General features: G+C 35.8%; 1 protein-coding gene across 1 annotated transcript in view; it reads right to left on the bottom strand.

The window, feature by feature from the left end:
• Window positions 1–15,122: 15,122 nt before the first annotated feature.
• The window catches only part of tmem163a (transmembrane protein 163a), a gene marked incomplete at both ends in the record, with an annotated part of 29,029 nt that continues 18,998 nt past the window's right edge, over window positions 15,123–25,153 (bottom strand). Inside the window, 6 exons of the mRNA XM_081367453.1 lie at window positions 15,123–15,183; window positions 15,323–15,464; window positions 15,956–16,067; window positions 20,140–20,236; window positions 21,510–21,601; window positions 21,951–21,994. Of these exons, the coding sequence (XP_081223579.1) occupies window positions 15,123–15,183; window positions 15,323–15,464; window positions 15,956–16,067; window positions 20,140–20,236; window positions 21,510–21,601; window positions 21,951–21,994 (548 nt within the window). The remainder of the gene's footprint in view (window positions 15,184–15,322; window positions 15,465–15,955; window positions 16,068–20,139; window positions 20,237–21,509; window positions 21,602–21,950; window positions 21,995–25,153) is intronic.

A 25,153-nucleotide genomic window follows, 5' to 3' on the forward strand; every position in this document is an offset into this window, starting at 1 on the left:
CAGCCAGTAGGGGTAAAAATAGAGCAGTAGGGGTAACAATAGAGGTTGTGAAAGTTGTCCCCTGTCCTCCTCTACTTAATGACATTGGTTTGATGTCTCTGTCTCACTGCTGGACAAAGCTATTACAAAAAGAATGTTAATTTTGGACATGCAATACCGATTTCCGCCAGTAGGGGTAAAAGTAGAGCAGTAGAGATAAAAATAGAGGTTGTGAAAGTTGTCCCCTGTCCTCCTCTACTTAATGACACTGGTTTGATGTCTCTGTCTCACTGCTGGACAAAGCTATTACAAAAAGAATGTTAATTTTGGACATGCAATAACGATTTCAGCCAGTAGGGGTTAAAAAAAAAGCAGTACGGGTAAAAATAGAGGTTGTGAAAGTTGTCCCCTGTCCTCCTCTACTTAATGACATTGGTTTGATGTCTCTGTCTCACTGCTGGTCAAAGCTATTACAAAAAGAATGTTATTTTTGGACATGCAATACCGATTTCCGCCAGTAGGGGTAAAAATAGAGCAGTAGGGGTAAAAATAGAGGTTGTGAAAGTTGTCCCCTGTCCTCCTCTACTTAATGACATTGGTTTGATGTCTCTGTCTCACTGCTGGACAAAGCTATTGCAAAAAGAATGTTAATTTTGGACATGCAATACCCATTTCAGCCAGTAGGGGTGAAAGTAGTGCAGTAGGGATAACAATAGAGGTTGTGAAAGTTGTCCCCTGTCCTCCTCTACTTAATGAGACTGGTTAGATGTCTCTGTCTCACTGCTGGACAAAGCTATTACAAAAAGAATGTTAATTTTGGACATGCAATACCGATTTCAGCCAGTAGGGGTGAAAGTAGAGCAGTAGGGGTAAAAATAGAGGTTGTGAAAGTTGTCCCCTGTCCTCCTCTACTTAATGACATTGGTTTGATGTCTCTGTCTCACTGCTGGACAAAGCTATTACAAAAAGAATGTTAATTTTGGACATGCAATACCGATTTCCGCCAGTAGGGGTGAAAGTAGAGCAGTAAGGGTAAAAATAAAGGTTGTGAAAGTTGTCCCCTGTCCTCCTCTACTTAATGACACTGGTTTGATGTCTCTGTCTCACTGCTGGACAAAGCTATTACAAAAAGAATGTTAATTTTGGACATGCAATACCGATTTCAGCCAGTAGGGGTGAAAGTAGAGCAGTAGGGGTAAAAATAGAGCTTGTGAAAGTTGTCCCCTGTCCTCCTCTACTTAATGACATTGGTTAGATGTCTCTGTCTCACTGCTGGACAAAGCTATTGCAAAAAGAATGTTAATTTTGGACATGCAATACCGATTTCCGCCAGTAGGGGTAAAAATAGAGCAGAAAGGGTAAAAATAGAGGTTGTGAAAGTTGTCCCCTGTCCTCCTCTACTTAATGACATTGGTTTGATGTCTCTGTCTCACTGCTGGACAAAGCTATTACAAAAAAGTGTTAATTTTGGACATGCAATACCCATTTCAGCCAGTAGGGGTGAAAGTAGAGCAGTAGGGGTAAAAATAGAGGTTGTGAAAGTTGTCCCCTGTCCTCCTCTACTTAATGAGACTGGTTAGATGTCTCTGTCTCACTGCTGGACAAAGCTATTACAAAAAGAATGTTAATTTTGGACATGCGATACCGATTTCAGTCAGTAGGGGTGAAAGTAGAGCAGTAGGGGTAAAAATAGAGGTTGTGAAAGTTGTCCCCTGTCCTCCTCTACTTAATGACACTGGTTTGAAGTCTCTGTCTCACTGCTGGACAAAGCTATTACAAAAAGAATGTTAATTTTGGACATGCAATACCGATTTCCGCCAGTAGGGGTGAAAGTAGAGCAGTAAGGATAACAATAGATATTGTGAAAGTTGTCCCCTGTCCTCCTCTACTTAATTAGACTGGTTTGATGTCTCTGTCTCACTGCTGGACAAAGCTATTACAAAAAGAATGTTAATTTTGGACATGCGATACCGATTTCAGCCAGTAGGGGTAAAAATAGAGGTTGTGAAAGTTGTCCCCTGTCCTCCTCTACTTAATGACACTGGTTTGAAGTCTCTGTCTCACTGCTGGACAAAGCTATTACAAAAAGAATGTTAATTTTGGACATGCAATACCGATTTCAGTCAGTAGGAGTGAAAGTAGAGCAGTAGAGATAAAAATAGAGGTTGTGAAAGTTGTCCCCTGTCCTCCTCTACTTAATGAGACTGGTTTGAAGTCTCTGTCTAACTCATGGACAAAGCTATTACAAAAAGAATGTTAATTTTAGACATGCAATACCGATTTCAGCCCGTAGGGGTGAAAGTAGAGCAGAAAGTTTAAAAATAGAGGTTGTGAAAGTTGTCCCCTGTCCTCCTCTACTTAATGACTCTGGTTTGATGTCTCTGTCTCACTGCTGGACAAAGCTATTACAAAAAGAATGTTAATTTTGGACATGCAATACCGATTTCCGCCAGTAGGGGTGAAAGTAGAGCAGTAAGTTTAAAAATAGAGGTTGTGAAAGTTGTCCCCTGTCCTCCTCTACTTAATGACACTGGTTTGATGTCTCTGTCTCACTGCTGGACAAAGCTATTACAAAAAGAATGTTAATTTTGGACATGCAATACCGATTTCCGCCAGTAGGGGTGAAAGTAGAGCAGTAAGTTTAAAAATAGAGGTTGTGAAAGTTGTCCCCTGTCCTCCTCTACTTAATGAGACTGGTTTGATGTCTCTGTCTCACTGCTGGACAAAGCTATTACAAAAAGAATGTTAATTTTGGACATGCGATACCGATTTCAGCCAGTAGGGGTAAAAATAGAGGTTGTGAAAGTTGTCCCCTGTCCTCCTCTACTTAATGAGACTGGTTTGATGTCTCTGTCTCACTGCTGGACAAAGCTATTACAAAAAGAATGTTAATTTTGGACATGCGATACCGATTTCAGCCAGTAGGGGTAAAGGAGAGGTTGTTAAAAATGCCCACTGAGGCCCCCTACCGAACTGCACTGGAATCAAAAAGCTATTACAAAAACACACCCTCTGCGTTTTCCTCAAAAACGAAGAAAAAGTGCACTTTCACCACGGTCCCTTACTCGCATCTTGAGCTTTCCCGGCGAAACTCACATTGCGGCGGCTTTTGAGGGAAAGTGCTTATTATATAGAGCGAAAATACGGAAAATGAAGCTTGTGAAACATTGTTAGCCTTGCCTTTTTAGAGGCAATAGGGTTTAAATAATTTTTGGCCAAGTCGTTTAGGAGGTATTGCCATTTTTCAGCGAATGTCCGGGGAATATCGAAAACAAAACTAACTTTACCCCGCTCTCGAGTCGTCCTTGCGATGGAGGTTCGGGTTGAATAACTAGTTCTTCCAATGTTTCATCATCGGACTCGCGCTCGGATTGATATGATAAAATCGACGTCATTGTTCGTTACTGTGTTTAGTTTACAGTGTAGGAACTTAGGAAGCCTCAGGACAAGCTAGCAGAGCTGACGTTGTTTTGGTAATGGGCGTTTTTGTTTTTGATGCGCGCTGTACGCGGTAAACCAATCACAACAGACTGAGCTGTATGGCCGATCAGAGCAGAGCAGCTCGCGGAAAGGAGGGATATAGAGAGACTGATTCATCTGACGAGTCGTTTGAGAATCATTGAAAATGTGGTGATGTGCAAATGTATATTATGATAAAATGAAACCTGTTGTAGGAGACTCCAAAACAACATTAGGAAACTTTAAAATAGCATAATAGGGGCACTTTAACATTCCCAGAGGTGTGTGCATACGGCGAGGTCTGTAGATATGTTCATGACCATCTCTCGTGCCTTTATTCCAGCGGCAAATGGAACATTTTATTCGATTAATCATTCACAAAGAATCAAAAGATTCAATGACCATCTTGTCACCACAGACTGGTGGAACATTATACCCTGCAGAATGAGTCATTGAAAAATCCCTGCCACTGGAACTAATGTTGAATAATAGAATATCCACCTTATTTTGCAAAGCGGACGTAAGCTATTTTCTGTGAATGTGCAAGACTTCCAATTCATTAGCAGCTATGTAAATAACTAGAAGAATATCAGAGTGAAGTGAACGGTAACTATTTCGACTACATGTGTTTATAATTATGACAATATATTAAAATAGTATGGTAGGAAATTCTAGTTTGCAATATCAAGCAGAATAACAAGCTGTTTTGTACAGCTAAAAATAACCGGAAGCAGCTGACATCAGAAGCCAGGCACATTCAATTGACTAATTATGTTAAAAAATAAGGTTGCAAATAAGGTGAAAAGGGCTCTGAGTAGGTACTTCCATTAAAAAAGTAATTGCTTCATAAAAATTAAGTTTGACATATTATGAATGTGTTCCGTATGAAAGTGACACTTTTATTTGCGTCATTTCACTGCCATTCACAACTCCTCCCTCATGGGATAGTAAAGTGTCCATTAGATGCATACTTCAGAATGTTGTCGGATGTATTAGGTCATCCTTTTTGGCAACTGTTTTGCAGTGAATTCAGACATTCTATTCATTTTACATAGATTTTTTATATAGTATGGAAGTATGAAATTCGGATGCAACTGATGTTTTTTGATGTTGTTTTAACATCAGTAGTGGTTTCCCCTGCTTTCAGGTTAATTTATTTGTCAGTAAAGTTGAACAGAAATCTCCAAAAAAAATAAAAAACTTTTTATATAGCTTCTAGTTAAATAATTTCACAAGTTTCTATATGTGACTGTTCCCTATGGTAAATTGAGTCCATCTGCCAACATGTTGCAGACGTCTCCATCCACCACTCATTGGCATTTATTAGATGCCTGTTTTCACCCTCCCCCTCCATATGTCAAGCTTATGGCTGTTGTCATGGCAACAGACCCCCCCCCCCAACCCTCCTGCTCCCCATTGGCTGATACAGACATTACATAAGCAGCAAATCCTGAGGTCTCAATCAGTCAGTGTCAGTTTGTGTGTGCTGATGGAAACATTTGTGTGTTGTTGTTGTTTTTTATCATGTGTTTGACCCACTGTATACATTAAAATGTATAAATCTGGTACAGTGCAACATCAGTTTCCATTAGTGTTGATCCTCCGGGCCTTTGAAGCAATACAGTGCTGCTTTTGTCTGGGGTCTAGCCCCATGATACCTGACTTTCATCAAGGAAACTGCATCATTTGATTGTTTGGTGGAAGATGGACAAGTTGACCTACTTCTGACAAAGTACACAACACCTCATAACAGAGCATGTGGCTGCAAATAATCTACGCATGTCACTATGGTAAAACAGAAACACAAATGCTTACTGAATATTCTTCCAAAACACATTATGGCATTAGTTCAATTAGAACATTTAAGTAGCTGTTATAAACATCCAAAACATTAGGCTACTGGTTTGGTCTTGAGAAAAAAATAATTATGTCAGTGCAAGTTGCTTTCCGTTAAAACAGCTCAAACATGCATTTTAGTCTGGGACTAGCTTAAGCCTTGTCTGTGAAACCGGGGGAATATGTATTATAATCACATAATCTGACAAGTTTCAGAACTGTTGGGTCGGGTTCAACATCAGTCGGGTTCTGGCGTCAACCCGATTTTCATTTCCAACCAAAAGCAACCCCTGCAACCAAAATCATCCCCTGACTGACGTTACTACTTTCTACTCAAGGACCTTGACAGAGTTGTAGTGGAGTAAAAAGTCTGATGTTTGTCTTTCAAATGTAGTGAAGTAAAAGTAAAAAGTAAAGTACAGATACTCAAAAAGTGTACTTAAGTACAGTAGCCTACTCAAGTAAATGCACTTTGTTACTGTCCACCTCAGATCATAACTTCATTTAGTGTTTTCTGAACAAATTACAACAAAGGATAGTTAATGCCTAATGACACCAAAAGAGTTCAGAGATTAATTTAGCAGAAATACTAAAAATCCTTAGAAAAGTCCCCCCCCCCACCCCACCCAAAAAATATTAATATATATCAATAATAACATAAACCATATCAATGTAATGCATTAAGAATAAATACAATTGAGAATTAAACACAGTTGTAATTCATAAAAGACCCTGCATTTAGAAGTTGGAGGCCAAACCAAGGCCAGAGAACATGAAGATCTGCAGCTGTGCACTGTAGCTCAAATGATCTGATGAAATGATGTGTTGTGGTATGCTCACATCACCTCTGGAATGCTGTTCCATTCAGTGAACAAAGCTTCACCCCTGCTTTCAGGTTCATCCACCTCAGAGGGGAGGAGAGTATCGAACATGTTCTGAGTTACTGGAGCGCCCTGACCAGCCTGGGAACATGTTGGACTGAGAAATGTGAACTGCCTTCTCATTAGTCAGATCCTAAGGCATGTACTGTAAAAAAGATTGAATGCATTTAACACACCCGCCCCGAACTTACGTAGGTCATCTTACATACAGTATGTACAGTTGGTGACGAACATCCCACCTGAAAATGTTATGAAAATGTTATTTCTGAAAGTTTTCTGAACGTTAAAACATTAATTTTTTAACATACTAAGAACGTTTTTCTAGTGAACATATTTATATTTATATGAGTCTAACATAAAATATTTAAATAGTGTCATCTATGAAATGTATTTAAAGCTGTAGTCCATAACCTTTTTTGTGTTAAAAAATTTATAAAAAATTATATAACAAGCAAGAACATCATGAATCCATTTTGTTTTTGTCTTATCCTAAAGAGTCTTAGTAGTCTTAATCACTATGGTACACCTATATTAAGTGTTCTAATAAGCAATCTGATTTATGGTAAATCAAAGCACGTTTTATGGTAATCGCTTGAGTGGTTACAAATCAGACAAAATCACTTTATTATATGTTGTTTGAACTAGGTTAAAATGACCATTGATGTATTTTAACTTAAATGTTTGAGTATATAATCGAAACTATAGATTGTGAAATTAAATATTTCTCGTTCTCATTGTTTTTTTAGTTACCTTACATAGTAGCACAGCATACAGCTATCCGATGATGTAGCAAGCCAAATCCTATTCCACAAGACCCTTACTATACCAATCTTTTTAAGAGATAGAGATATCTTTCTGATTTATATGTATAACTGATTTACCTGCATGGATATATGGATAAAAGAAAAAGACAAACACCAGTGAATATTGTTCTGTGGTATAATAATATATATAATATATATAAATTAAATCAAATTAAATTATATTTTGCTTGTATCAAAATAAAACATTCAACAACTTGAGATTTGAAATATTAGTACAATACAATTCAATACAATAGCTGTCTGTCTTTCTGTAAAGCTGTGTGTTCTACAAATATATGTATTACTTGATGGCATGAAAACTGCTATACCTGCTTAAAATGTTTTTACAAACTGCATTCTACAAAAAGCTACCATGCACGTAGAGCTAAAACAGCTCACGTTTGCTACAACAAATAGTGCGAAACAGCTTTAGATCAGGCTCATCTCTTTGCTGGGACTCATCTCTTCACCACACTGGCTACAATGTTCAAGACACATGCAGTTCTGTTTATTAAACGCTAGAGCGCCAAAAGTTACGGACTGCAGCTTTAAGTTTGATCAACTCAAGTTAGATTTAGGAAAGAGGAGCGCCTTCTGCGCATTCACTCAAAAAAATATTGTTTGCCTCTTGTTCAGTTTAAGTAATTATAATGAGCTAAAGTAACATGATTTTTTAACATTTTGTCACAGCTTTACACAGCTTGTCTTCAATTAACCTAATCTATTTAACTGCATAGTTACTAGAAATGTTTACCTTGGATATTATGCAATTTGCATGACTAAAAAATAAGTCCTCGCATTTTTTACTTGTGGTACTCTCAGTGACACACCTGAATGAAAGGCTCATTATGCAGCTCATTATGCAGTTCATTGTCTTCTCAGGTATGAACCACAGCATTATTCATGATCATTCACGCCCCCATATTGCCTTTCCAAACAAAACGTGTCTTACAAAGTTTAAATCAATGTATTGTTTTATGTGAATGATTAGGCAGGATGATTTTCAGATCATTTTGAAGCAAAAACTTTAATTTTTTGTTTTTTCAATAACCATGCATAAACATTATTCTCTCAAAAATACAAATGTACATACATGTTGCTCACATATTATGGTAGCCCTGTTTGTGCTAAATAAAGTGTAATTACACCTTTGCCATTAATATGTTTATAAGCAACTGAAAAAAGCACAAATGTCAGGGCATGTCAAAACATCTCAAGGACCCCAAAAACACCTTAGACCCCTTTTCAGTAAAGGGAAAGATGTTGTTAATGTTAGTGTTTAATGTTCAGTTATGTTCAGGCTGTGGGCAATATGTGATCTATGCTAATGTCAGGAGTGACACCAGTCTTTTCTTATTTTTTTCATTATATACATTGTGTATAATGATGAATGAAACTACTAATAATTGATTTTCCAATTAAATGTTTTAATTTAAGTTTGACAAGCATAAAAAGTAATTCTATAAATGTATCAGTTTCATTTAAACTGTATTTGATCAAATTCAGTTGGACCAACTTGAATAAATTGAGTTGGACTATTATTATATTATATTATATATGGACTACAATTATTATTATTATTTTTTAAAGACCGACTTTTAATTGAGTTGGACTGTCTTAAAAAACTGAGATGGGCCAATTAATTTTTTATTAATTTTGGCCAATTTAATTGAGTTGATCCAACTTGATTTATCTAAATTGGTCCAACTCACTTTAATTAAGTTGGCCCAACTCACTTTATTTAAGTTGGACAAACTCAGTTAACAAATATTGTTCTAATAATGTTTTCTCTAAAAGTAAAAGCATCGTAAGGATGTTACATGAATATTGTACTCAGAACCTTTTATGAAAATAGTTCTGAGCATGTTATTTTAAGATTTTTTTTTTCTTTTTACGTTTTATAAAATTCAAGATATTGGGGCAAAAATGCCCCTGTATAAGATTTTGGCTCATATGAAGAGCGCCGTATCTAAGAACAGTATTCAACAGTTCAATAGATAAGAAGTTAATGTGTTATATTATAGACACAATATTATCTGTTTTGTTGTTGTTGTTGTTGTTGTTGTTGTTGTTTTCTAATTTAGTCACAGACATTAAAAATGTCTATCTATCTATCTATCTATCTACAGTAAGTGTATACGTGTCTTTGACGTGAGAGTGATGGAATCTGCTAGTCAAACTCCATTTTGCATATATAGAACCCAGAGTCCAAAAACAACACTGAACAGCTGTAACTGTCATCTCAAACATGTCAGTCTGGGATTTACACTTGAGGTCGGGTCTTGTGGGGGTGGAATGGATCAGGAGATTCCAAACATTCCCTCTGGCTTTGGGGCAACATTTGAAAGCTCGACTCCTCTCTGAACACAACTTCCAATTGCCCAAGAGATTCGGCTGTTGTGGACTGTCTGTCACCATGGCTCCAAGCTTGAGTTTGACTCTACGCCTGCATCCAGTGTGAAATAAGTTCATTCAGCACAGTCTGACACAGACTTCAGTGTCTCGCAGTCAAGAATTTCTTGTGGAAGTGCTCTGAAATCCAAGAGTCATATGGTAGTTTCCACACGTTCTGATTATTAGATAAAGCTGAAATTACACAGATTCTGTAATTAAAACATTACTAATAAATGAAAGCTTTAGCGCTAAAGAACTTTATATCATAATACTTGCTGGGCTGTTAATAAATGTATACTTGTAACGGTATTTTGCATCCCGAGTCTTTCTGGTAGAACTGCTTATATGTGACTGACATAAACAACAGATCTATCTGTGAAGTATCATTGATAGATGTAATGTTAAGCAACTTAATGTAGTTACAGTGCAAACTTACATGAACAGTCAAGGTTTTTGTAAACATCCCTGCTTCACCTGACCATCAAAAAGGTACCATGGTATTACCATTGTTTTCCTGCAGAGGTCACATGCAAGAAACAAATCTGTAATCTTTCTAGTTCTGCCTCCTACTGGTTGTATGAAGTATTACACACATTCACTTCAGCACGTTTAATACAACTTAAAAGATGCCTACTAAACATCAAATCGCCACAAACAAGTCCTTATTTACAAAACCTACAATGTGTAGGTACTTCTTACTTCATTCAACATAGAGTTGTGCAATTACCTGTCCCATTTGTAATAGGTAAGCTAGGCCTACATGTAGCTTTTGTTTAAGTGAAAGAACGACGTTTATAACAACGTTTTATTTTTTGGAAATCTTTAAGATGTGCTTGTCTGTATAAAATTTGGTCAGAAAAACGGACACAAATAAGAGTTGTGTGTTGTGTCCTGTTGAATTGTCGTGTAGGCTATGCAACTACGTGTTAACATCTCCCCATCTAGTGGTCATAAATGAAAAGTGCAAAACACCTCATACTGAAATATATCAAGACTGCATTCATAGAAAGAGAGAAATAAACATTTCAGCATTGCTTGCGTTGTTGTGATAGGGGAGACACGGGCTTGTCACTTTCTTTCTTTTTTACTCCAGTGAATGTTTATGTCCAGTGAGTGTATACATTTTTGTAAACTAACGGTCAAAAGTAGACTATGTTTTTGAAAGGAGACTCTTTTAAGCTGCATTTTATTTCAGCAAATATAGCCTATATTAAAACAGTAATATTGTGAAATATTATTAGGCTACAATTTATAAGAATTTCTTTCTATTTTTAAATTTAATTTATTGCTGTGATGTCATCATGTCAAAGCTGAATTTTCAGCATCATTACACCAGTCTTCAGTGTCACATGATCCTTCAGGAATCATTCTAATATGATGATTTCAAAAGTTTGGCCAAAGGATACTTCACAGGAAAGCTGCCAGAGGACCAAGAAAAACAAAACAACAACAATAAAGGCCTATTAAAACAGTTATTTTAAATTGTAAAAATATCTCACAATTATAGGGCTTCTGTTTTCACTGTAGCCTATATTTGGTCATACAAATGTAGCTTGGTGAGGAAAAGAGACTTTCAAAAACATAAAAAAAAATCTTAATTATTCAAAAAGTTTATCTGGTAATCTTTATGCACATACTGTAACTTTAAGCATGTCTTTGCTTCATCATGCGTGTCTATAAGATTGAATTCATGAAGGTTTTCAGGCTACTCATTAACGTTTATGAAAGCACACCAGTTACTACTTTGAGTTTGAGTTGATTTGTCATGTAGCCTATCTGTAACGAGTGACATTAATCAGTAGCACACAATCCAAAAAACTAATTACACACAATCTGGTTGGTAAGAGTTTTTATTTTTGTACAACATAATAGGTCAAGCTATTTCACATCTTCTCCAGAAATATAGATCAGTATTACTATTGGAATAAATACATTCAGAACCTCTCATCTATGTGCAGACATTATAAATGTGTTGTGTGTGCATTTGCTGTGCATGCGTGTGCTTGTGTGTCAGTTTGTGCAGCATTTGTGGGTGTGTGGTGTTTTTTCATGCAAAGCGTTGCAGTATTAACTGAGCACTGAGCCTATTGCTTAAGACTAAACTACAGCATTGGTACAAAGAAGGCCTCAGCCAAACTAAAACAGGGTCTAGCTGTCAGTTTGTCTTTGGAATATAGACTGATTTATGATTTGAACAACCATCACAACCTATACTAAGCAAATGTAATAATTTATGCATTGTGTGACCCTGATGATATTTATAGTAATGCACAAGCGACTACAGCCACTGAAGTCTATGAACAGACAGCGCTGTTCTCCTACCTATGTGTCAGCTGATGGTACGTTACAGCCTAACACATGCTTAGATTTACAAACTAGCACAATACCTGATGAGAATGAACGAATAAAGCAAATGACTCATAATAAACGACCAGCCTATTCTGGCAGTTGTGACCTGACATCTGAATATTATAAATACTCAATACCAAATTTTGTAAACATAATACAGCATTAATTTGGCACATTGAAAAATCCGTTACCATGGGCAGTTTATACACATATACAGTCAAGTCAGTACAGTTTATATAGGATTATGGAGAAGAAGAAAAAAATTCAAGTTATAACACAAGGATTTCCATCGATACGTATATGGAATGAGCATAATGCTATTGCATTATGCACAAACACGCCACTTGAGTACAAATCAGTAATAAATAAAAACAATAACTTTGTCATGATGATAAAAAGAACACAAATATGAGACGTTCTGCTTTAAAGTTTCCCTCTTCAGATGAGATCACATTGAGCAGTACACAAAAGGCTTTTGGAGTCTGTGCTTCAGTTATTTGTTGACTCGTGATTGTCTGGTAATATTTGTACGATACATCAGTAGGTGTGCAGTAGGTGAGCTGTGAACCGAACCAACCGATCAGTCATTTACATTCGGTTACGTTTACATCCCAACTATATGAGACAAAAAAATATATATAAAAGCAAAAAAATGATGATGCTCAATATTAATTAAGTAAAAGATAAAACCAAGAAAAAAAATCAAAAACAGTCAAAACATCTCCCACAGAAGCTCATTTGCTTAAACATGTCAAATACTTTGTTCGTCTGTAACATGAATTTGAGTTAATGTACTTGGGATGGTCAGTGACAAACTGCATTGTAACATTAGATTTAAAAAAACATAATTGCTGTGCTAAGGAAGCAGGTCGGGTAAAATGTGTGAATGAAAAAAATGATGTTAATTCAAATTAGTGGGCATTTTTATATTTGCTGATGTGTTTATATATGAATAAAATAAAAAGATTTTAAAATACACTAACATTCAAATATTTGAGGTTTGATAAACATTTCAACAAGTCTCTTATGCTCACCAAGGCTGCATTTGTTTGATCAAGCTACAATAAAAACAGTAATGTTGTGAAATTTTATTGCAAGTTAAAATAACTTTTTTATATATTTAAATACGTTTAAAAATATCACTTATACGTGTGATCACTCCAGTCTTCAGAGTGACAGGATCCTTCAGAAATCATTCTAATGCAGGTTTGCTGCTCAAGAAACATGTCTTATCAATGTTGTAAACAGTTATGCTGTTTTATCCAGAAATCTTTGATGAGTAAAAAGAACAGCATTTTTTTTTGTAACATTATAACAGTCTCTACTGTCACTTTTGATTAATTTAATGCATTCTTGCTGAATACAAATGTACTAAAAATTGTTACTGAGCCCAAACTTTTGAATGGTAGTGTAGTAGGTCACAAATAACAAACATTTGTATTTATGCTTCAGTCTCTGTGGAGAAAAAATAAATGAAAGGTGAAAACCCATTATATTATACATTAGTATTGTCAAACAGTTCAGTAAGAAACTAAAATGTGCTTTGTTTTTCCAATGATTTGCTCTCCATTGCAGAATAAGCCCTCCCTCACAAACCCTCCATAATTCAACAATCATTCATTCTGTACCGGAGTCCAAATCAATCACTTCAACAATCTACTTCAGGCCATTCTAATCTCATTCTGTCTTGGCACGAAAGGAACATCTGATGAATTCTATTGCAAGTGGCAAACAGACACAGCAGTGCAAGCCAAGAAAATCACTGGTTAAACTTAGTGTGAATCGTCACGCAGCAAAAGTCCGATTAATTGATTTAATTATAATAAGACAAGTGTTGCTAAATACATGAACAAAGATTTTTTGCACTGAATTGCAAAGCACGCAATATCAAGCGAAAAAGTTACAGTAAGACAAGTAGATTGATTTAGGAATATTTCTGTAATTTAGTCTGTCTTTTAAATGGTTCAACGGTCAGGATGTTCAAGCTGCTACAACCTTATTTTGACTGTTGACTCATAAGGATTCGATGTCTGTGAAAGATCACTAATGCATTGCGGACTTTTCCTGTTAACATTGAAGCTATTTTTTCCAATATCAATATTTCATATAATTATCTTGCTGACCCTGAACTGTGTTCTGAGAGGTTTTTAGCCTACAGTATATTTGTGCGTACCTCTGGAAATTCCTGTGTGCTTTCTTCACTGAAATGCGTTTTACCTCTACACTGGAAATGTGGCTGATCTCTAGCCTGAGATGTTATTTACAATAGTGTACAGTAAAATATAAATACACCTAACAAAGTGTGACCTATAATTAAATAGTTTTGGGGTAACAGGTGGGATGATGAGATGTAACAGAAAGATGACATCTAAAACGGAGCTACAATGCATTATAAGAGTTGCGTGGTTTCAAATACACATTCACAATTTTTTGTATAAATGAATATTTTTCCTTCATAATTTAAAAACGAATGGTTATAGAAAGAAACAAAGAACATAAAATGTGACATAAAAGAATTTCATGGATGTGACCAAAGCATGATGATACTATAAATGCTGATCTCTGTTTAAAACCAAGTGTGTTCAGAAACCAACCAAGTGAAAACCAACCCAGACAGCAACATAGTGTCGGCCCAGATCCGGCCCACATCTGGACCGTGTGAAATCCACATGAACCAGATCTGGGCTGATACTATGTTGCTGTCTGGGAAGTGTGCAAGTCCTGAAAAGTGAAGCCAAAGCATTTTGATCGCCCCCTGGTGGCTGGCTGCAGTATAGGTCTTAATCTAACCTAATCAAAACTAAAAAATCCGATTTCATTTCAAATATGTTTTTTCCAAAGATGGTCTCTGTCATTTTAGGAAGTTGTCATCACATAGACGTATTTTCAAGTGTTTATTTTCCCAATAAGTTTGATTTTAGTTTGTTTTTTGAAATCAGGGTGTACCATTGCGATTGAGTCTGCGGGAGTGGGAGTCTCGGCGGGACCTTGATGCCGCGGCTCCACCTCAGGATCACTAGATCCTGCGCAGACTCGGGTACCGAACGACGTAATCGGAAACGACCATTACTGGGATATTTTGGCTTCATTTTTCTACTGTGGAAGGAAGCGGAGACACGCTGTCCTTTTGTTTTTTAGTCTACATTTAAAACCAATGACTATCCAGGATGATATCTTGGAGTGCCTGGAGTGCACATTGACCAGCTCGTTGTCCTCCCTCTTTCCTTCTTAAATGTTGTGCTGAGTGAAAGAGGACATCAGGAGCTGGTCGGAGTGATGGCTCTGCAAGTACGTGATGCTGAAATGGCTGCCAGCAGACTTTATTCCTGGATGTATTTGGGTATTGTGTGTGTTGAGAGAGCAGCAGGAGCAGAGAGGAATGGATGGATCCATACAATGCCTTTTTCTCTCTGAACCAACTTTACTCAAAGCGCTCATAGTTTCGAGTTTGTCTTACTCGTGGTACCATGTCAATCAACAGCCTGCAGGAGAAAGGAACAATGGAAATATCCTCATTAGAGACATTATAGTGTGGATGACTAATGTCTTAAAGTTATGGAGAAAATAGAAACTATCGGTATGTTCTGTATATAAATAGATGATCGCAATAAATACACTTACTTTACTCCATAAGCTAGAATGATGAGTCCAATCAGGACCCCAATGGTCCCATCAAGGTACCAAATGTTGGGATAATGCCTAAACACCTCAGCACTAATGAGGATGGAAAAGCCCATGACACCTCCAACCATGGAATTGAAGCCTTTAGAAAAAAATAAAAATAAATAATTTTATCTTCATGACACATTCATATAAAAAAATAAATATTAGAGGAAAAACTTAAAAGCAAATTAGAAATGTTACCTTGCCAACTAACTGAAATAGGTTTATGTACTAAAATTACTAATATTAAAACTGAAATAAATTAAAGTTAACCATAATCGAATAAAAAATGACAAAAACGCATAACAAAATGACTAAAACTTAAAAGAAAATTCAAATGAAATCTGAAAATATAAAACTAAAAGCTAATCAGTTCAAAGTAGTGTAATTGTATATAAATAACATTGATAGTCACTGGGCTATTTACTATGTTCATAGACAGAGACACGGAGGCACCATGAGCTAATAACCTGACATGATATGTGTGTGTGTGTGTGTGTGTGTGTGTGTGTGTGTGTGTGTGTGTGTGTGTGTGTGTGCGTGTGTGTGTGTGTGCGTGTGTGTGTGTGTGTGTGTGTGTGTGTGTCGTACCATCAGTGATTAGGGCTCTGCTGGTCAAAACCCTTCCCAGCATGAACTTGGCAACAGCAAGAATGGTACACATGAAGCCACTGACGATGGAAACGCTGAACAGGAAGTCATCCTGGCAGAGAGACAGACAGTAAAAGAGACAGAAAAAAGAAGTGTTCACAGTAGAAATGATACAGGGTCCATATGGCTGAATTATGAACTGAAAGTGAATGCACGGGCAATGCCAATATGGAGATGTTAAAACTAGAACTCTTAAAGGCCAGTGGAATAAAAGAGGGATAAAAGTATAACAATATAAATAGGTCTTTCAGTTGTGCATCTGTAACATGGGGCTCTTGAGGCGACGTAGAGATGAAGTGCAGTTCATTTTAAGCACAAGCGAAAAGTAGCCAACTTAATATTTAATAAGGAATTGAAAAAGCATGACATGACAAGGATTAGACTGGACTACATACCATGAAGACTCACAAAAACTGATTTAAACATGAAGGCTATAAATACACAAAGCTAAACCAGAATATACTGTACATATGTGTATATGTAGATTACAGACATTAAGTGAAGATCTCCAAACCCATAAACTCTTACGGAACAAGAATATATGGGAATATACTGCAAAATATAATGCGATATATTATTTAGTACTTTTCCATTTAACTAGTGCTTATATTTTTCAATATTCTGCAATATACGCATTGACCATGTATAGTGTGGCTTTATATTAATACATATAAAACATTTATAAATGAAGACAAAAATAGCATTACATGTAATATTCAAGTTTTATCCTTTGTTGTGTACATATATTGCACATACATGTTCCTATATAAATGTGAATGTATGTTCATGTATAAACACACACACACACACACACACACACACACATTCGTGGAATGAGTTACAACAGATTTCTAGTTCCCAGCATGCTTTGCTAAAGTGTTATTTAATGTGTTTTACTCAATATTAATATAGGAGGTGGATCTATTAGTGTTTAATGTTCTATTATTTAGTAATTTAAAAGGTTTTCTGGTATGTGTGAGTTTTTGGGGTTACCATTGTGCTGAAGAGTAGAGCCTTTGGTTCGGTTGACGCTTGGCCAAACACCATTAAGACTGTAATTATTATATTTTAAAAGGAATGGCTATGCACTTAGTGATGGTCTCTTGACTAATTACTTAAATACAAGCAGGTGTGCGTATGCTTTTGTTAACTAGCTTGAAAATATAAAACATTTATGATGTAAATAATTAAAAAAACATAAGAAATATATTACATTATATGTTTCTCTGTGTGTTTATGTTGCATGAGTAAATATATCTGCAATATATTACACATGCACCATATCTGATCACATATACATATATATGATACTATGAAGATTATTAATGAATATAAAATTACATACATTATGATATATTAGTAAATATATTGTCACTTATTTTTCAATATGAGACGCAGCAATTCCTTATGTATTATTCAATATATTGTAATATATTAACAATATATTATTCTTTTTATATATATACTGTTAAACCATTTAATATATTGATCATTCATACAGTATATTGGAAATATATTTTCTTTTCATAAGGGAAAGCATCAAGAAAAAGGTACCTTTTGAAAAAAACAAAAGGTAAAAATAGCTATAATAAATAATAAAATGTCTCTTATCAGTCCTTGGGACATTTTCAGGTGCAATGCCTGAAGTATCGTCTGAATTACAGCTGTTTTTGTCTCTCTTGTTTTTTCTCTTTTCTCTCCAAAGTAAGAATGTCAGCTTTCCACCCACACAACATGCAGAAGCACTTCTCCTACATTTCTAATATGACAGTTTGTTCAAAGACCTTCATCTCTGAGTAACAGCTGAGAGACAATGAATGTGTTTAAATTCAGACTTTCATATTTTAAGCTGTAGACCGGCTAGTTAAGACTGGCAATTTGGATGAACTGGACCACACAGATTTCAATAAGGCCACCTCAGAGATTCAGTGTGATGGCTATTTGCCAGTGAAGGGTGCTGACATGGAGAGGCCAGGTCTATCGAATTTGAGAAAGTAGCTGAGGGCTGATAGCATGAAAAAAGGACGGCACATTTAAGAAGGTGGAAGCCCATTTCCAAATCATCCATCCTAATGCAATGAGAGAACCAAAAGAAAAGATGGCTTAAGGCCAGCACAAATCCATCACTAAAGCTGCAGCGGTGATGTTTCATTAGCACTTATGGGGCAAAACAAGGCTTGAAAGCTCAGCTTTTCTGGGAAGAGGTGGCATTCACACATTCATTAGTGACTTTATGACAATTTTAGCATGTTATTGAATATGGCAATGCTAATGTATTTGGTCTAGAGGACTACCCTACAGCAAACCCCTGAACCACACTATTTAAAGTCCTCATGAAATCAAAATTGACCCCATTTACTTATTTAGCACACATTACTGGTCTTGAGGTGAACAATTAATCTGTGCAAATTAATACTCAGAAAAAAATAGTTTGTCATGGAAATCTTAAATCAAAATCAGAAAAGTTACTTCCTTTTCTGGAATCTTCCAAAAACGTTAGTTTGACGACTTGGGTTGAAAACGCTTAACCACTCCCCTCCAACCGTTAAGGTCCTTGCACACTGAGTCCGAAATTCTCGTCTGAAATTTTTGCATGTTAAAAAATAAATACGACCACACGTTGTGTTAATCACGTTTACACACTGCCTCCAAAACTTTCGTCCGTCATTAAAAAATTCGGATCGGGTTAGATTTTCTGCGTTTTTCACATCCATAGCAGTTGAGAGGTGTTTTGACAATTCAGAGCCACCGAATGACGAATACGAAAAAATGCATACGAAAATTTCGGACTCAGTGCGCAAGGACCTTTAGTCTGCTATGAGCGAGAATTTGATCAAACTAGAACTGATGTAGCCATTTAAATAAGTGCAATGGCAATGACAAATTATTATCTTTTTTACTAGACATAATGCAAATTGTCTATGTTAGTAAGTTAGAATTTACATTCAGTGGAAGCACTGTTATTTTAGTATTATTGTCTTTAATTTATTTTATTTCAGTTTTATTTTTTGTAATTTTAGAACTTAAACTTATTTTATTTGAGTTAGGTGCCACTGCAGCACTCCTAATCTTTACTAAAAAATTTCAAGTTTAAGTTTTTCATCAAATATTTATACTTTTTTTTTTTTTAATTAGCAAAAATTTAGATAACAATAGCAACCTTGGGTGTAAGTCACTCATTCCACTCCAGATTTGATTTACTGCCAGCCAGGAAATTGGCAACATTTTTCCTCTAAAAATAGACGCATTTAATATGATTTTTCACACATTACAGATTCATCAAGTAAACTGCAGAGGACAGTAATAAAACTTTATCTTGACCCTCATGCTGTGCTGCTGGAGTGAACCATAACAGATCCCTTACACCTATTATTCTTGTTGTCTCCGTCTATGCCTGACACCAGATTACTGCCGTTTCCTCACACTCATTAGCATTTCATAGTCTGGGAAGATGAAAAGGGTGGGAACCTTCAATTTCCCAGCCAGAGAAATAAACACTGAGTGAAAATACTCATTTGCATTTAGATTTTCTTTGATAAGAGAGGGGATAGCTTTAGGCCATCAATGGACAACAGTGATTGACTGTCATTAAAAATCAATAGTTTTTAGCTTAAAGCAGTATAGACATTTTTTTCACTCAACATCATTTCATAATTTTTTCTCCCTCCCTTACATGTTTCCTAATTCAACATAAACAGAGAGTATTTTGTGATGCAGAGATAAGTAGAAAAGTCTCTAGACCTGGACATTAATTAAAATTTTGTTGGTAGAAGATCAAGAAAATCTTGTTCAGTAATGTCACATTAGGATGTATCAGTGCTTAGAGATTTATCAGTGGTGTAAAAGAGATGAAAATAGGGATAGAGATAAACTCGCAATACCATTAATCACCACCTCTGAAATTATTATCCCACGTACAGCTCTTTGGAATGGTGCCAGTCTTTGATTAATTAACGGACAAAGACCTGTGTTAGCTGTGACTGCTGGGAAAAGCCACATCTGACCTTTGAGATGAAATAATGGCCCTGTCCCAAATGTCACATTTCATATGCCCTTTCGGTCTTGTCGACGTACAATGGCTGCTGTGTGCGCATATAAATATGACACCCTGGCACTGAACTCACCACTTCAGGAAGAAGCTTGGTGGCCAGATCATGGATGGCCTTCCCCAAAATACACATAGACGACAAGATGAAAATCACTCCCAGGATCACACATGCTCTGTGGATGGAGAAAAGCAGAAAAGATATGTCGATAAAATCATTCAATTAATCAAATTTTATTATTTTATATGTGTTGAGTATATAACTGATATGATGCATAAAATGTCTATATTAAGAATAATATTTAGAATTTAACTGTAATAAGAAATTATTTAGCAAAGACACATTAAATTGATCAAAAGTGACAGTATAGAAATAAGGTTGCAAAACATTCTGTTTCAAATAAATGTTGTGCTTTTGAACTTTCTATTTATCAAAGAATCCTGCAAAAAAATGTGTCGCAGTTTTCACAAAAATATTCAGCAGCACAACTGTTTTCAACATTGAAAATAAGAAGAAATGTTAGTTGAGTGCCAAATCAGCATTTTAGAATGATTTCTGAAGGGTCATGTGACACTGAAGATTGGAGTAATGATGCTGAAAATTCAGCTTTGCCATCATAGATAACAGTTAGATAATATATCTAATTGATCAGTTATATGACAGTTCTTTTAAATTGTAATAACATTTCACAATACAGCTTTGGTGAGCAAAAGAGACTTCTTTCAGAAACATTATAAAATCTTATTGACCCCAAATGTTTGAACGGTAGTATATATTAAACCTATTCTTTGTATATACTGTACATGTATGTGTAGCTAATGTTGGTTCAAGGTTGAAGCAAAAACATTGACTTTTTGTGATTTTTGTAATAAACCTATAGAAACTAATCCATTCTGAAAAATATGAAAACTGTCCACAATGCATGTTCATAATCTCTGTGTGACAAGCGGCAGCTGGTACACCTACAGAGACCTGCAATTCTTCTCTAGTATTGCAATATAAATCTCCCACTCTGACACATCGACCAGAAAAATGAGATTCACAAGCTCTGAACAGACCTAGGATGAAACCAGCAGCACACACCTTTATCAACATAATACGTCTCAAATTGAGACAGTCGAGGTGAAAGCCAGAAACAAGGCAGATCACTCAACAGACTTGACAAGCAACCATGTTCAGACTTCAAACATATTGCATTGAATGTTGGTAGAATTGAATCTAAGGACATTGTGTTTTAAGATGTTCCACCACAATTCTAAATGTACTAGCTTTGCAAGGAACAGCCCTGCCAGTGAATTGCTGACTTATATTGTAATATGTTTGGAATATATTTTATGAATGTTGGTCACAGAGGAAGCATTATTTTATTTTTTTTGTTATTTGCTGCAGGTCTTCTGTACCATGCAGTGCCCTACATACCACAGACAGCTCATCTTTTGTTTACTTACATGTATTCTCTATGGGCAGAGTGCACTGCTGCAGCGTTGCTATAGCGCCACAGCACTATAATGGAGGAAAGAACATCTAACGTCGCATCAAACTGAAAAACAACAGTGATTCTTCAGTGCTATAGAAATGATGCTCAAAGCATCTCACTATGTCACAAACTGAAATCCAGTGATATATTTAGTCTTATAAAACATTCCCAGAGCTGCCTTTAGCACAAGCATGTTAACACTATTTAATAATATTTACACACAGAATGGTAACTGAACAAATACGACAACACAATAACACACACTTTCAGACATCTTTGCCTAAAGAATAAAATGTAATTCATTCCTGCATTGACATTGATGTAACTCTAATATGATCCCTGAGATGTAGGGGTAATTATTTTTCATGGCAAATATATGCATATATGCAGTGACACTGAAAATTATACTTACAGCAAATCCAAAAGCTGATGCACTGTGTCTCATGAAGGATACAGCTATGGGAAGAGCAAAAGAACAGAGAAGAAGAAGAAAGATATATCTGTAAATCAAACCATAAAGATTACACGGTACATTTTAACTAGTGTAAATGAGCTGATGTAGTTTCTGAACTTTAGCTTATTCTGAACTCATTTTTGGTAACACCACATTAAAATTAAAAAGTAGCATGGTATTACTTACCATTACATGGAACTATCCATTCTATTCAATTTAGTAACAATTTGATAAATAATTTTAAGGTGACGTAGTTACACGTTACTACATGTACTTACTAGTAATAACAGTAAATGATGCATAATTACAAGTAACTAACACTAAACCAAACCCTAACCTTTTATTTGAGTTAAGTACAATCTACGTCACCTTAAAATAGAGTGCAACACAATTTAGTTCTATTCTATACCATGGTACCACCACAGTATTTTTTTGTAAAGGAAAACAATGAGTCCCACAAAAAGTATATCACTCAAAAATAAATAAATAGATAAATAAATACATACATGGTAACACATGGCATAATAATGGTAACATAATGGCAACAAAATTGTATTTTACAGTGTATTTGTTACATGTTATGTATAGTTACTATAGTAATAACTCTAAACCATGCATAATTACATGCAATTAACCCTAAACCAAATCTTAAACCTATAGTAAGTACAAGTAGTTAATTAATATTTCTCCGTAGTTAAATGTATAATTACACTGTAACAAGGACACCTTAAAATAAAGTGTAACCTAAATAATAATAAAAGAGTAATACAATATAACATAATATAATATAATATAATATAATATAATATAATATAATATAATATAATATAATATAATATAATATAATATAATATAATATAATATAATATAATATAATATAATATAATATAATATAATATAATATAATAAGCTAGAATACAACAGACAAATTGCTTTTGGAAAGGCTGGTGAGGGGATTGTTACTTTTGTGTAACATCAGTGAATTTTACAAAAAGGGAAAATGCCTTCTGTACATGTTCAACTCTGAGCCCAAACTGACGGCTCATTCACAGTACAGATCTGTTGTACAGTGTCTGCTGGTGTTATCAGTTGAAAGTGTACTTGTAAAATCCCTTGTTAGATTTATCGGTATAATAATGCAGAGCCAAGTCACCCCACTATTTGCATCTATTAAAATGTGAATGGAAAAAGGCTGCCCGCTGTGTTTTGACTTTTTTGACAAAGCTCTCTGACTGCAGAGATGTGAGGCTCTCCATTTTATCAACCGTGAGCTCGCATTTGAGAGGCTCTATTTGCTGCCCCCCTCTTGAGTGAAGAACTCTCACTGTTCTATTGATCTCTAACTTTGAAGACAGACTCGACCACCACGTGTCATAGCAACAGAGGGGCTGCTCACCGCATGATATCTTACACTAACCTTGAAACAAAACAACAATTCTGCTCCAGATCTGTTGTTACGTATGGAAAACATGTAGAGATTTTTGGTTCATTAAAACAGCTGATAAAAACAACTGGGGACTTTTTCCAGAGCCCATAACAGATGTTGATGTAGTCAGTGTATTATAATATATAATATCCAACACCAACAACATCAGAGCGGTGGCATTGTGGTCAGTACATGAGACCCGGCCGGGTCGCTCACAACTCAATAGTTTGGCCCAGATATATGCTCCCATCCCATTCTTTCTCTTCCTTTCCTAACTCTCGATCAATAAAAATGTGGCAAAAACAAGAAAAAACACTCTTAAAAATAGAGGTTATTTATTGGCATCTTCTGGTTCAATGAAGAACCATAACAATCCATGAAACCTTTCCATTCCACAGTGGAAATGTTTTGGTGGAGTGGAGTTCTTTGCACTAGGGAAAAAATGGTTCCTTTAAGAACTGTTCATTGAAAGGATGTTTGGGGAAGCAAAAATGGTTGGATCCATGTCATCGCTGTAAACCCCCTTCACCCTCCCCCCTTTTGGAACCTTTATTTATATGAATGTAGTTGTACAGCAAAACTACAAGCTTTAATTAGCTTTAGATTCCTTGGATTTTTGCATTTAGCTGATCAGCAAATGGCCCAAAACTATGGCTGAAGTGTCATAATACTAGAAAGAACAACAAGCTTACAAGCTTAATCCCAAACATGTGCAATCGTTTGCTGTTGGCATCTGTGAAATTGCTAATATGAGCAGACAAAAAAAGTACAGGATCTGGAAAAGATAACATACACATTCTTACTGGCCTATTTGCATATGGAATATTTCCCCAAAACTGAGCACATAAGCAGGAATGTGATGATCAAAGAACCCAGTGAGTGTAGTTGCAGCAGAAGAAATATGCCTGAAGAAGTAGGTCAAAATAAGTGTAAATGTCTCTAGTCCTGAATTACATCAATAATAGTATTAGTAATAGTATTAAAATCACAGAATTATGTCTTTTTTGTAATTACTTCAACAAGCACATATAGGTGTGGTGTTCAGGTGTCATTAAGCCCAAAGTATACATTTCGTTTTTTATGTGTATGCTAGCTTATGCGTACAGTCAAACGCCTAGCTAGCCTATCAAAGTATACTCCAATTGATAGCATGCACGCACACAGGCGTTCTAGAAAGTTTAATCTTAGTCCAGTGTCTGCACTATTTTTCTCCAGAAGTTATGACCGATAAATATGTCTTTGCATTCTTTTAAACTGAAGTTGCAGCAATCTCATAACCCCCTCACACAAGCACTTGTCAATGCTGGCGTCTGTTGTTGTTGCAGTATTTTGTTGTTGTTTTTGTTCTGTTTCTATAGTTTCGTTTTCTACTGTGAAACAACAGTCCAGGCCAGTGTTTCCACCTTGTGGAACTGATTAGTGCAAAACTAATTCAATGCGCATTGGCATTAAAAAAAAATCCAGTGGCACATGTTCTATTCTGGTGATGAAATTTGCGTCACATTCACTGTAAGAGGACCCTCACGTATGCAAAAAAATTGAAGTATACTTAGCGTATCATATAAAGGTTTGTCCAGATCTTTGACAAATGCAGGTTCGACTTAAGATTCTAAGTCAGAACACAAAACGAAAACTCCCTGTAGGGGGTTTGCTAACAAGATACAAGACATCTATTAACAGGAGAAACGCTGTAGAGATGAGACAGAGGAGAGAGAGGGAGATGGCTGGCACATCT

Source organism: Scardinius erythrophthalmus, assembly GCF_964197995.2.
Source record: "Scardinius erythrophthalmus genome assembly, chromosome: 6".
In the NCBI taxonomy this organism is placed as follows: domain Eukaryota; kingdom Metazoa; phylum Chordata; class Actinopteri; order Cypriniformes; family Leuciscidae; genus Scardinius; species Scardinius erythrophthalmus.